At 45.9% G+C, this 15,066-nt stretch overlaps 1 protein-coding gene across 1 annotated transcript in view; it reads right to left on the reverse strand.

Annotated features, from left to right (window-relative positions):
- The window catches only part of LOC107115649 (neurotrypsin-like), a 47,747-nt gene that overhangs the window by 5,967 nt on the left and 26,714 nt on the right, over nucleotides 1–15,066 (reverse strand). The window contains exons 11-13 of the mRNA XM_015417403.1: nucleotides 10,177–10,382; nucleotides 2,826–2,904; nucleotides 260–382 (exon numbers count right to left, since the gene is read on the reverse strand). Coding sequence (XP_015272889.1) covers nucleotides 260–382; nucleotides 2,826–2,904; nucleotides 10,177–10,382 — 408 coding nt within the window. The remainder of the gene's footprint in view (nucleotides 1–259; nucleotides 383–2,825; nucleotides 2,905–10,176; nucleotides 10,383–15,066) is intronic.

Here is a 15,066-nt window from a genome sequence, read left to right on the forward strand (position 1 = left end):
ACCAATAAGGTTGTTCACATAAGGACCAATCACGGATGTTCCCGCTCAGGGAGCTTGCTAGAAGGTGATTGGTTAGGTGCTTCCTGGGCTAGTGACACGATTGGATGGATTTGGATCCTAGCCCAGGACGAAGCTTTACATTACACTTCCATTAGTTGTTTCACAACATATCATGCATTCAAGGCAGCTTTGAATACCAACCCAGAGCTGGCAACCCAATGCCTCGCCCTCCCGCCCTCCAACTGTGCTTCTGCGTTACCTTTTGAAGCAGTGCGCCGCCGTCACCACCCAGCAGCTGCTGACCAGTGTGGCTCCACACAGCAAGCGAGCGTCCCGGTGAAAGCCCTTCAGCCGCAGCGAGACCTGCCAGGGCCAGCCGCCTCTGGAAGAGAGACGGGGAAGCCGTGCCAGCGACAGAACCGCAAAGGGCCGGCCGGGCGGGCACGCAGGGAGCTCACCCCCCCTCTGCTGCCCACCCTCGGCTCACCTGGGGTCTCAGTACACACCAGACAACCCACGCGCTTTGTGTCAACCCGTGGCTCTTCCGTGGCCCTGTCAGATTCGTGAAGGGAGGGCCACGCCATCCGCACCTGAAGAGGCCGTCCGGAGCAGGAAGGCTCTTCTCCCTGCCGTTTGCTCCAACTGGGAAGGAAACTGCTTGCCAAACTGGAGCCACAAGAGCCAGACCTCTAAAGAGTAAGGCTTTCATTTTATCTTTTTGGCATCAAATGTAGAGATCTAGGAGTATATCGTTTCAGAACAGTGTTCCCTCTAAGATGAGATAGTGTGAGCTAGTTCACAGTTTTTTAGCTTCCGGCTGACACCAATGTTCCCTCTAAGCTGTGGAGTCTTGTGAGCAAAAATTTTACTTTGTGAGCTCCTGGCATTAAAGTGGTGAGCGAGGGATTTGGCTACTGCATAAGTTAGTTTGCTCTGGAGCCCCATCCTTCCTGAGCGAAGACAAAAATGTGTGAGCTGGAGGCTAAAAAACCGTGAGCTAGCTCACACTAACTCAGCTTAGAGGGAACACTGGCTGACACCTTGTTGTCTTCGCTCAGGAAGGAGGGCTCCAGAGCAAACTAAATTATGCAGCAGCCAAATCGCTCGCTCACAACTTTAATGTCAGGAGCGCACAACAAGACGTTCAGGGTATAACCTTTTGGGAGTCAAAGCTCCCTTCGTCACAGATCACATACTGATCCCTTAGAATAATTTAAGTGCTGTTCTTCCAATGGGAGATGAGGCTTTGATTCCCAAAAGTAAGACCTCTGGCAAGCATAGCAAGAAGTCCCCTCCGTGTCTCTGATTGCCACGCGAACAACACGTAATTAGAGGACCATTAAAATAATGGCACGATGAATAGGCAAACATTCATTTACATGAAACGGAAGTCCAGTGGCACCCGGCAGACTAGCAACGTTGAATTCAATGGCAGTCTTTCAAGGGCCACTGGACTTCGGTTTTATTTTTCCAGGAAAGACTGAAACCGCCGCCCCTTTGCAATTAACATTCGGTTGTGAACAAAGGCTAGTCGGTTTCATTGGATCGCTCATTATTCGGTTCTGGCAAAAAAGAAGCCAGAGGCAGGCCGGGAGGAGCCTCATCATTAGAAGGGATACGGCAGGCACAAGGACTGTGCAACGGTTAATGAGACCCTTGGAAGAAACAGCATAAGGGACATGGGAAGGCAGCGGCATCACATGAGCCACAATGTCACTTGGGGGGGGGGGAGATTGGATTTATCCCCCATGGCCTTTCACTACCCGAAGGAGTCTCAGAGCGGCTTACAATCTCCTTTTCCTTCCCCTCCCCACAACAGACACCCTGTGAGGTAGGCAGGGCTGAGAGGAGGAGGAAGAGGAGGAGGAGGAGGAGATTGGATTTCTACCCCACCCTTCACTACCCGAAGGAGTCTCAGAGCGGCTTACAAGCTCCTTTCCCTTCCCCTCCCCACAACAGACACACTGTGAGGTGGGTGGGGCTGAGAGAGCTCTGATGAGAGAACTGCCCTTTCAAGGCAGAACCATGACTTGCCCAAGGTCATCCAGCCAGGTGCGAGTGGAGGAGTGGGGAATCAAACCCGGTTCTCCCAGATTAGAGTCCACACACTTAACCACTACAGCAAACTGGAAGAAGAAGAGGAAGAGGAGGAGGAGGCTGGATTTATACCCCACCCTTCACTACCCGAAGGAGTGTCAGAGCAGCTTATAATCGCCTTTCCCTTCCCCAGAACAGACACCCTGTGAGGTAGGTGGGGCTGAGAGAGCTCTCTCGAGAACTGCCCTTGAGAGAACAGTTCTGAGAGTAGTTATGACTGACCCAAGGTCACACCAGCAGCTGCATGTGGAGCAGTGGGGAATCAAACCCGGTTCTCCCAGATTAGAGTCTGCGCTCTTAACTGCTACACCAAACTGGCTCTTCTGGTGATTCCTAGAGCAACATGATGTCACTTCCGGGTTTTCCTGGGAAATGTCATCACACTGTGCACAACACACTTTTAAGAAAGTTTTCCGCTTACCACCCTTCCCGGAGGCAGCGGGTAGCAGGGGTTGCCAGCAAGAGGTCTTCCAGCACAGCAGGAGACCTGGCCAGCCTCCGTTCTCCCCTTCCCAGTGCCAGAGATGTTGAGAAGCGGAACGGGTGCGTCAGGACAGGGTAGCTGAACTCCGAGTGGACAAGTGTCCAGAGGCCCCGTCAGCCTGCTGAATCAGGGAGCAGGCTTCTGGAGGGGAATAAATACTTGGGGGTGGCCTGGCAACGGATATGTGCTGAACCTGGGTCAACACTGCTCTGCCTTCCCGGGCTACCAGAGGCAAGTGAGGTACCTGAGAGATTTCTTCCCACCAATTATCCTCTTTTTGCGGTGATGAAGCAAGCGCCAGCCACACGTGCCCAATATTGAACCTGTTGACAAAGAGGAAACAGTTAAGCACCCAACCAATATCAAGCAAAAATGTATAAACTGCTCCAGAAACTTATTTCCAAACAAAATTATGATGAAATTTGTTTGATTGGAGATTATAATGCTGTTTTTGATAGACTTTCAGATAGAAAGACAATTACTGGAAAACAGAAGCAAGGCAATGAACTTCCTAATACATTTTTGCAACTGGCAGAAGAACACGACATGATTGATTCTTGGAAAACTAGAAACCCCAAAAAGGAAGATTATACATGTGTTGGATCTCCTCAACAACTATAAATGACTTAATAGAAATGGAAATTTTACCAACAGCATTTGCAGACCATAATCCTGTTATGCTCATACTACAAGATACACCAAAGAAAAATAGATGGACTCTGAACACATTTTTATTGAAGAATGAAAAATTTGTAAAAGAGGCAAAAAAAAGAATTCCAAATGTTCTTTAAACAAAATATACAAACAGATATTTCTATCAGAACTGTATGGGATGCATTCAAGGCTTACGCCAGAGGCTGTGTAATTAGAGAAGCCGCACATATGAAAAAGCAAAAGATGGAAAAATTCTTACAAACTAAGGAACAGATCAGGAAGCAGGGAGAAAATTTGAAACAAGATACCTCAGCTGATCATTCAAGAATGAAATTAAAGCTCTTATAATGTTAACTAAATTGTCAGATGACAGAAAAAATAGCTAACAAAAATCACATATGCAAAACAAAATTTCTTTGAAAATGCCAATAAACCAACCAGATGGCTAGCATATAAACTAAGAAAAAGAAAAAAAAGATATATAAAAACTCTTAAGGATAATGAAAGAGAAGAAAAAAACTATACCTAATGATCTAAAAAAATAGTTGAAGCATTTTATAGAAAACTATACCAAAAAAGAGAAGCCATGCCAGAGGAGATTAAAGTTTTTTTAATTTATAATTTGATTTTATTGAGAAAAATATCATTACAAAATACAGAACATTAAAAATAGAAAAACTGTGAAACCGTAAAATTTAGCGAGATTAAAATAGTTACATGATTGTGCAATTTGAAGATTACATTTCATACTGTGGCATCTTAATTGTACCATATATCACATAGCGTCTATCTAGGTCAATAGTTTCTTTCTAAACAATTTCTTCAAGATACATAGTTTATTTAAGAATTAAAGTGGGCTTCATCGCATCACAACATGTCAATGGAGGAATATCTTCTGTATTATTTTCCTCAAAATAAAGTTTTAATTTTTTTTCTACATCTTGTCTAAAGTCTGGATTATTTAACAAGAATGTATTAAGGGTCCAAGTCCTCTGGAGTTTAGATGTGTACATTCTGACCAGGCATGGTCAGAACACTGAGATGGTATAATTGAAGATGAAATGACCCGAGTATTCAAGACTGGTGATGTCAAAATATAGTCTATTGGGTGTGGACATTATGCCTATCTGAATAATAGGTGTAATCTCTCTCTCCTGGATGGAACACTCGCCATGTATCAGTTAGCCTATATTCTTTTAGGAGTTCTGCCAGTTTGGTGCAGCGTTTCTTACATCTTTTAGAGGTAGGTGTATGATGTGACCTATCCATTGTGTTATCTATAATAAAGTTTAAGTCACCTCCTATCACCACATCACCTTCCACAAGTTTGCAGTTTTGAAAAAGTGTCTGCAATAAATTCTAGTTGTCCTGTTTGGTGCATAAATCGTTGCTATGGTTACTACTGAGTCATCTATGCGTCTTTTTACAAAAAGGTATCTATCCACCGAGTCCTGCTGTTTAGAGATGAAAGTGAATCTGAGATTTGTAGAAATGAGTACTGCCACCCCTCGGGACTTAGAAGTTCCCGCTGCAGTATATTGAGATTGAAACATAGACATGTTAAAGACCGAAAGTTCCGTTTTTTAAAGATGGGTTTCCTGGAGGAGTACAATAGCTGGTTTTTGTTTCAAAATGTTAGTGAGTACACATTTGCATTTAATATTATTATTCAGACCTCTCACGTTTGAGGACAGTATTTTGTAAGTTGTAGGATTGTAGAACCCAAGATTTTGGTTTTTACAAGGAGTTTCCCTCTGGGTTGTCACCAGTCTGCAAGATTAATTTGTGACTCTGGATGTGAGAATCTATGTTAGGCTTTCTCCTTTCTATAGGTGTCTTTAAGACTCCTGTGGTAAGATGTTTCCCCTTTATGTTTAGAGTCCAAGAGAATTAATGTATTAGGAATATTTGTGTAGGTGTTGTATTATTTTCTTATGCGAGCAATTTCAAAAATGGCCACAAGATGTCACTATACACTATCTTTAATAAGATGGAGCTCGATTTCAAGGCCTGGCGTGATCTGGTCCATGGGGTCGCGAAGAGTCGGACTCGACTGTGCGACTGAACAACAACAACAAAAGCTGCTTGTTCCCTGTCTCAAATAGCACTCAGCAACTACCTCTTCGATTTACACAGTTAGAAGGTGTTTTTATAGTTTGTATGACCAAATGGTGTCCCTATGCCCCTTCTGGATCTCCTTACAAAAAATATGTAATCTTTCCTTAAAATCTGCCTCCATTCCTGAGGACTGGAAGGTAGCTAATGTCACTCCCATCTTTAAAAAGGGTTCCAGAGGAGATCCTGGAAATTACAGGCCAGTCATTCTGACGTTGATACCGGGTAAATTGGTGGGAACCATTATTTATTTATTTATTTATTAAAAACTATATAGAAGTTTATTGAACTTTTAAAAAATTATACATTTTTTAAAACAAATTAATGTCAGTATGTGGCTTAACCAAAGGAAGGTCAAATTGAAAGGCATAACGACAAACAAACCATTATTAAGGAAAGAATTAGTAGGCACATAGATGAACAAAACCTATTGAGGCAGACTCAACATGGGTTCTGTAAGGGAAGATCTTGTCTCACTAACCTGTTAATGTTCTTTGAGGGGGTGAACAAACATGTGGACAAGGGGGATCCAATAGATATTGTTTACCTTGACTTCCAGAAAGCTTTTGATAAAGTTCCTCATCAAAGGCTCAGAAATCATGGGATAAAAGGACAAGTCCTTTTATGGATCAAAAACTGGCTAATTAATAGAAAACAGAGAGTGAGTATAAATGGGCAGTTCTCCCAGTGGAGGGGGGTAAGCAGTGGGGTACCACAGGGATCAGTACTTGGTCCACTGCTTTTTAACTTGTTCATTAATGATTTGGAGTTGGGAGTAAGCAGTGAAGTGGCTAAATTTGCGGATGATACGAAGTTGTTCAGGGTGGTGAAAACCAGTGAGGATTGTGAGGCACTCCAAAGGGATCTGTCAAAGATGGGCAAGTGGGCGTCAACATGGCAAATGGGGTTCAATGTGGCCAAGTGCAAGGTGATGCACATTGGAGCCAAAAATCCTAAATATAAATACACATTGATGGGGTCTGAACTGGCAGAGACAGATCAAGAGAGAGATCTTGGAGTTGTAGTAGATAACTCACTGAAAATGTCGAGACAGTGTGTGACTGCAATAAAGAAGGCCAATGCTATGCTGGGGATTATTAGGAAGGGTATTGTAAACAGATCAGCCAATATCATAATGCCGCTATATAAATCAATGGTGCGACCTGAAAGAGGTACTTTTCTCCCTTTCTCACAATATAAGAACTCAATGAAATTGCTGAGCAGTCAGGTTAGAACAGATAAAAGGAAGTCCTTCTTCACCCAAAGAGTGATTAACACATGAAATTCACTGCCACAGGAAGTGGTGGCGGCTACAAGCATGGACGGCTTCAAGAGGGAATTAGATAAGCATATGGAGCAGAGGTCCATCAGTGGCTATTAGCCACAAGGTATAGATAGGGACTCTGGGGCAAGTGATGCTCTGTCTTCTTGGTGCTTGGGGGGGGGGTCAACAGTGGGAGGGCTTCTAATGTTCTGGCCCCACTGGTGAACCTCCTGATGGCACCTCGCATTTTTGGCCACTGTGTGCCAGAGTGTTGGACTGGATGGGCCTTTGGCCTGATCCAACATCGTCTCTTATGTTCTTATGTATGTTAAGATTATTGTATGATAATGAAACAATACACAATTTGATGAATTTTAAGTGTTGGTTTGTTCCTTGCTGTGTTTTGTTTGTTTTTATTTTTGTTTAGGTCTGTTCAATTCCCTTCCCCCTTCTGATTAGACTTAAATATGAGCTGCACTAATAATTTGTCCCCACAATTGATTAGTGTGATAAGGAAATAAATAGATGAAATCAGGCACAGTGTTTATCAATTAATTCTCGCTAAGGTGATTAAAATTCAGGCAATTAATATATTATAAATTAATTCAGAATCAGTGCAATAAAGATCAAGATTCAAACAGTTGACTGGGTGTTCTAAAATAAGGAAAATAAAATAACTCGAATAACTTCCGTGGGGTGATCTATTCCACGGAAGGCTGGAAGGCTTCTGTTGCGTGTCCCTGGCTTCCAGCTCTCTGCTTCTCGAGTCAGTAGAACCATTTGGGCTTGTTTAAACTCTCCCGGTGTTCCCCCCTCTCCCCGCCCACCTCGAAAAATGTTAAAATCCAACTATAATCATTATAAACCATTGTAATTTGATGCAAATACCATACAATCTAATACTTTAAAGAACATTAACAGTGCGTAGAAAGAACATTGTAAGGAGTCTTATGTGCAAGTAACCCGTTACTCCCGCCCGTCTCTTTTCCCACCTTGCAAACTCATGATGTGTATCGGCGGTATTTTAACTTTCAAGTAACATGTAATATTAAGCAACAACTTCAACAATTTTTTCTGCATAGGGGTAAACTCTTTTAACTTATTATTACAGCATTTCCATATCAGTTAGATCCTGAGAGTTTTTCAGAGTACTTATCAGTTCGGCGTCTCTGAACGAGGTGCTTGTCGTGGATCTCTCGGAGGCGGAGAGAGAGAGACGCAGACGATCTTTTTTGTGTTCTTCTGAGCCGCTTCATCGGGATTTCAAGGTCCATTTGTTGAAGCAGTCGGAGTCCTTCTTCTGGGTGTGAGATTTTGTAGAGTTTGCCTTTGTGTGAGATCTGCATGATGAGTGGCAAAATCCATGTATATTTGATGTTTGCTTCAAGGAGACGGCTCGTTACAGGTTTCATCTCCCGCCGTTTCTGTAGCACTTCCTTCAGCAGGTCTGGGTAGACTTCAATGTCTCCATTTTCATAGGTTAGATGTCCCTTCCTTCTTGCTGCCATTAGAATTCTTTTCTTATATCTCAGGTCAAGTAGTGTTATCAATATGTCTCTGGATGGTCTCGTTTTCAATATGGAGAGAGGGCCTAAGCGTAAGCCTTTGTTATGACTGGGGATTGATTCCCCTCGGTTTTTACTTGCTGGGCAAGCCAGTTAGAGATGTTGGTTGTCAGATCTCCCTTTTCCTCTATTTTCTCACCCAGCCCTCTCAATTTCAGATTATTTTGGTAAAGAGAGAGGTCAATTCTTATTGTTTTCTCGGCTTGCATGTCTTCCGCAATCTGCATATGTTGAATCTCGTTGTGGTTTGCGAGGCTATTGTTGATCGCCCCGTCAGCAATGCTTCTTGTTTCCTTCAGATTCTCTTGTAGGCTATCTAGTTTTTCATAAATTGGTTTGATTAGCGGGGAGATTTTTTCAAAGAAGTTGTTTTCCAGCGCCGTTAAAGCAGTTGTTAAGTCTGTTGCAGTGACAGGAACCATCGCTCTATCAACGCCACTATTTTTCGCCGCCGTTTTGTGGAGGTATGAATCTATCGGCCCCGAAAAAGAAGTTGAGGGTTTTTTTGGTCTCTAGGGCTCTGTGTCACTTTATATTTCTTTGGGTTTGATTGCCTGGTTGTTCCGCGGTCATTTTCCATTCAGTGGTTGCCCGGATTGTATGTCTGTTCGATCTTTGAGGTGAACAGGGGGGAAAAAACAGCAGAGTTCAAAGTTTAGCCAGCCATTTTAGTCAAGCGCCACCTATCGCCCCCTGAGATTAAAGATATTTAAAAGAAATATAATTTAAACCAATTTAATTAAGAACAAAGGAAAATCCTAAATGATCAAGTAACAACCTGTGAAATTAATGAAGCAATAAAGAAGCAAAAAAAGGGGGGGAAGACACCAGGTCCTGATGATATACCGGCAGAATTTTACCATGTGTTTGAAGATCAACTGACATTACCCTTAAAATATCCTATACAGAGTATAAGAACAGATGGTAGGATACCAGAAACTTGGAATGAAGCCTTAATAACTTTGATACATAAACAAAACTCGGATGAGAAAGAGATTAAAAATTATAGACCAATTTCACTAATAAATGTGTATTATAAAATGTATGCCTCTGTATTAGCTACAAGATTGAAAAAAATATTGACACAGATAATTCACCAAGATCAAGCAGGGTTTTTTTTACCAAAAAGACAACTTAGAAATAATGTAAGAACTGTTGTAAATGCTACTGAATATTTTGAAGCTCACCCAGAAAAAAAGATGGCCTTAATTTTCTTAGACGCTAAAAAAACATTTGATAATGTCAGTTGGAACTTTATGTTGGAATAGCTGTTAAAGAATTTTTTATAATGGTCAAAGCAATATATACCAAACAACAAGCTGGGAGTTTCATCAATGGGGATTTATCACAAAACATTGAAATTAAAAAAATGAACTAGACAAGGATGTCCATTGTCACCGTTATTATTTATATTTGTACTTGAAATATTGAACAATATGATCAGAGAAGATATATGCGTTAGAGGACTAAAAATAAGAGAAGACCGTCGCCAGGGGGTCGCTCTCCAGGCCTTCCCTCTGTAGTCATGCATGCAGAGGTTTTGGCTGTAGTGGGCATGGCCAACTTTGAAGCCAGTTGGAACTCCATTCCTGTGTGTTCCTGCCCCAAAATAGCCCTGCATAAAAACAGTACTAAAATTCTTAATAAATAATACAATACATTACTTGATGAATAACACAATAGTATAAACAATATTAAAATCAGACAATATTAAAGTGCTAGCCCTTCCAGTGTTTACTTTAGTCCTATTGGTCGGCTGCAATTGTGGGAGGGAGGGAGGGGGGCTGGGCCAGGCAGTAGTCACTGGGACCTGTGGCTCAGGGCTTCCACCATGGTTATCAGTTGTTATTAATGGCGCTATCAATGCTTGTAGTTGTACTGGTGGTGGTGGTGGCTCCAAAGGTCTGGCAGAAGAGCTCCGTTTTGCAGGCCCTGAGGAGCCTCTGAAAGGGGCAATTCCCGGAGAGGGGGAGGGGAACCACACGCCACGCACACACCTGCATTTTTGATGGCCTGGCTCTCCCTTTCCACGTAGCTGCAGATCACTCCCGCGTCTTCACTGTGCCAGCAGTTGTGATGGCCTCTCTTAGGGACGACGCATTCCCCCAATGTGTGCTCCGTGCCACTGCACTCCACGTTGCCCAAGTGGATGGGTCCGTGCCCTTCCCCAAAATAGGCCATGCTCTTGGCTTTTGCAGCTCCACTGCAGGGAGAGAAGAAGGGGAAGGCAAGGTCAGCAAAGAGGAGGCCCCAGACCTTCGGGCAGGCCTCTCCAGGCATCCACTTTCAACGGCGATCCCCAACATGGCGCTCGTGATGTGTTCCCAGCACCCGCTGGCTTCTTGAGCTCTGGGACCAAAATCCAAAGGGTTTTCAGGGGAACAGGGGAACAGAAGGGAACACCACATTGCTCCCTACCAGCCAACAGACTAGGAGAGACCTGAGCTCATCCTGGCCAGGCACATCACAGCTGCGCACCTTTGGCTCGGCCACAGACACGGGTTTTCTGGTCTCTCGGAGCCTGGCCTTTGGCTCCACAGCAAGCAAACCCTCCCCCTTCCTTTAGAAACTGCCTCTGCGCCCGTGAAAGGGAGTGAAATCAGTGACATTGTGCACCTGCAGATTCCAGACAAGGCCACCGCCTGTCTAACCAGTCTTTCCTCTGCAGGGTCTCATTTCCCCCCTAGGAGCGAGTTTGTCCTGAACAGAAGCACAGTCTCTGTGATGTCAGAATAGCATGTTGGAGTACCACACAGCGTTCGTGCTGGAATGTCCTGAGATCGATTGCAGAGTGGCACCACCCTGAAGCAAACAGCATCTCTTCTCCCCCCCCCCAAGGAAAGGGTTCTTCCTTGCCTCCCTCCTCCTCCTCCTCCTCCTCCGAATAGGGGGTTCTTCAGAAAAACCCATTTGGTGGCAGCTGCCTCCACCACCGGAGGATGCTTGGCTTGTGACATCTCCACGTGGCACGAAACCGCCCAACGTTTTGCGCTTGGCCCCCACCCCTGTGGCAGCCACTGTGTGGTAAGGCTCACTAATCTTTCTCAAAATTCCAAAAGCAGCCACAGCCCAACAAGTTTGGGGACCCTGGTTTACACTGTCCAAGTCGAAGCACCCCACATAAGGCACAGTGCACCACACCAAAACTATTCCCGGAGAGGAGGAGAATCGTAGGCAATATACTCCACACAGAGACACTCGAGGACATGGAGGTAGTACTCTGACCAAACAACTGCTTAATATGCGAGGAGTCCTACAGCCCTTTGAGTCAAACGAAAGCACATAAATCAGGTGGCCATTCCCCCCAAACAAGGAGCCCTGAGTGCCAGCCAATGTGACTAGGTGGCTAGTAGAAGAAGAAGAAGAAGAGGAAGAGATTGGATTTATCCCCCGCCCTTCACTACCCAAAGGTGTCTCAGAGCGGCTCACAAACTCCTTTCCCTTCCCCTCCTCACAACAGACACCCTGTGAGGTAAAAGAAGAAGAAGAAGAGATGGGATTTATACCCCATGGCCCTTCACTACCCAAAGGAGTCTCAGAGCGGCTTACAAACTCCTTTCCCTTCCCCTCCCCACAACAGACACCCTGTGAGGTCGGTGGGGCTGAGAGAGCTCTTGACAGAAACTGCTCTTTTTCAAGGACAGCTCTTGTCAGAACTACGGCTTGCCCAAGGTCATCCAGCCAGCTGCAAGTGGAGGAGTGGGGGATCAAACCCGGTTCTCCCAGATTAGAGTCCACGCACCTAACCACTACACCAAACTGGCTCTCCTAGAAGGGTAGACATCAGCGTTGCCAACCTCCAGGTGGGGCCTGGAGATCTCCCACGATGACCACTGATCTCCAGGCAACAGAGATCAGCTGTCCTGGAGGAAATGGCTGCTTGGGAAGGTGGGCTCTCCCGCCAACACCTCCACCTTCCCCAGGGTCCACCTCCCCCCAACCCAGAGCGGGCATCCCCACCCCAGTGGTTCTACTTGGTTTCCTGGAATTCCAGGAGAGGGTTGCCATTGTGGACCCTTTCTGGAAAGTAGGGGAGACATTTGTGGTTTCTCTGTTCCTGTTATGGGCTGATCTGAGGTCAGAAGCAGGGTGCTGGAAGAGTGGGGGGAAGGGAAGACTGGGGGGACCGCCCGGAGCGCTCTAAAGCGTCAGGATGCTGGAAGCTCCCCCGGTTCTGCCTTGGGACCGAATCAGGGTCTCCCCACCCCCAAGGCCCACTGCCCACTGCTAGAGCCACCCTATGTATGTTCCTCCCAGGCTCTCACAGGAAATGCGCAGGCAACATCATGGCCCCACCGACCTCCCCGCCCCTAAACCCGGCAAGTCCAAATGGAGAAGGCCAACATGGTCCTGCACGTCCCTGGTTGTGCCAGAGAACAGAGGGGAGAATCTTAAAGAACTGATGAGTGAGCTACTAGCCCCAGTAACAGAAATAAAGGCGGAATCACTGCTCAACGATATGGGTGTGGCTTAGAGATCATACTCAGGATATATAAAGAAAAATAATCTGCCTGGGGAAATTGTAGTAGGATTCTCGAAGAGGCACGTCAGGGATGCTATCCTGAAAGCGGTGGCTGTAACACCCCTGAAAGCAGGGGAGAATACCATCAGAACGCTAAAGGATATTCCACTGGAAGTAAGAACGCAGAAAGAAATACAAAGAACTTGTGCTTTTTCTTCAAACAAACTCAATTGGATATAAATGTCTATTTCCAGAAGGCATAACATTTAAGATTAAAGAGAAGAAGGAAAAGATTGACTCTGTTCTGAAAGCTCAAGAATTCTTAAAGGAACAGCTGGGAAGGTCAGAGGACGAGAAAAAAGAAGAGGACAGCAAGTCCAGTGGCGAGCTGGAAACTGGTATTTCCGGAGAGGACTCTCTGTCTGAGCAAGGGGCAGCAGCTCCAAAAAGTCCTTATAAGTTGCAGAAGAGAAGGGAAAAGAAGAAGTAAGGCTGAAGGACTCTGAATTGTGCCTTTGAGAACTCTGGTTTTGGGATGATTGGGGGTACTGTTACTAGACAGTTACATTTTAACTCTAAGGGAAAAGGGCTATTAATGTTTGACTCAGTTTATAAAGGGATCAACGATGAGAAGACTTGATGTATCTAAGCTAGTTGGAGGATCTCCTCTCTTGGGTTTTTAGTTAGTAGTGGGTACTTTACTTTCTCCTGTATGTGTAGTTTTCCCCTTCCCTTCTTTTCTGTTGTAGTTTTTGTAGTGGATAAAAATCAATAAAAAATCCCCTCCGGGGGCTTAAAAAAAAAAAAAAAACAGCTTCAGAGAGACGGGCATTCCAATCCTCTATTAGCGCTTCTAATGAGCCACTGGAGGGCACTGGATCCTGCAGAGCATTCTGGAATCCCATTGGATCTCTAAGTCTCCACAGGCGAGCAGAAATCCGTTCATCACCTAGACAGGGGGGCTGGGATCCGGGTCTTTAGGGCAAAGTGGCATCTGACCACGGCACGCTGTCCTTATCTACCAGATCCATATTTATCCCCGTGCCCAAAATGAGGTCTAGCGTGTGGCCTGCCTGATGTGTGGGACCTGATACAATCTGGGAGAGTCCTAGTGCCGCCATGGATGACCCCAGGTCCGCAGCGTCGGCATGGACAGTGAAGTCCCCGAGAACGATCAGTCTCGGGCAGTCCAGAGCCCAGCCCGCAACCCACTCCAAGAGGCCCTGCAGGCTGTCTGCTGGTGCGCTAGGCGGACGGTGCACCGGACAGCCAGCCAAACTCTCCTCAGTGTCCCAGACCAGGCCAACACAGTCAGTGCCGGTGATTGTTGGAACAGGGAGTGCCCTAAAGGTGAAATTCTCCCGGGTGAGTATTGCCACCCTTCTCCCCACCCCACAGTTTGTGACTGAGGAAGGACCGAAAAACCTGGGGGATGTCAGAACCCACAGCTAACAACGAAGTACACGCATTCAGGAACGGTTATACTTTTATTGCAAAGCTATAGATGCAGTAACACAGGCACTGTTAAGAATAGTGGCAACCAACAGAACCTAATAGGATATATGGTATTCGTATGCACACACACACACCCCATGGCATGGGCCAATTAGGTACCCTCCCGCACGCGGGATAAGTTAGGAGCCCGTTAGGTGGCTGAAGCTGGGAACCAGGAGTCTCTCACGGTAGAGGGGAGACTTCCAGACAATACAACCTCCTCCTGCACATCTGTAGAGATAAGCGTTTCAGCAAAGGCAGGACAGCAGGGATAGGAATGCAATTAACAAGACACAGAATGAACTCCCCAACTCCCATGGCAGCATAGCTGACCGGGGGGGTGGGGGGGTGTTAAGCACTTTCAAGGTGACTGTCTTGCTGTCCCGAGTCTAGGTTTCGGTCACACACGCCAGGTCGACAGTTATATAACTGCGCAGTGTCACAGTCTTATTATCGATAGACCTGGCATTGAACAACAGCAGTGATGAAGGGGGTCCCACTGTCGGGCAGTTCTCACTCTAACAGCTGGACTGGCCTCTTGCTGTTCCTGGCCCAGCCGGCCTGGGCAGTGATTTCGATGGACATTTCATCTGCCCGTCAGTTCTGTCCATGATGCTAAACTTCAACTGAGAGCAGGCCAGGTGACCGGGTTTTCAGCAGCGGCACTCGGGCAACAGAGCACCAGCCCTCTACGTTGCCCATTCCCTCCAGCTCCCTGTCCCCTCCGAGTCTTCCCTGCCGCCATCTCCAGATTCTCACGTGACCCTTCGAAGCACTGAGCTGCCTTCAGGCCTCCCACTGTCCTCTGCGGGCCTGGTCTCCGTGGATCCTCGGAGCCTTCCAAGTCCACCCCTAGCAAGGCTCTCCCGTCCTCCCGTGCCTTCCCCTCACTCAAAGTGCCCGGCACAGCCCCAAACCTGGTCCAGGTACC

This window comes from Gekko japonicus, unplaced genomic scaffold, assembly GCF_001447785.1.
Source record: "Gekko japonicus isolate JY-2015 unplaced genomic scaffold, Gekko_japonicus_V1.1 scaffold4145, whole genome shotgun sequence".
Taxonomy (NCBI): domain Eukaryota; kingdom Metazoa; phylum Chordata; class Lepidosauria; order Squamata; family Gekkonidae; genus Gekko; species Gekko japonicus.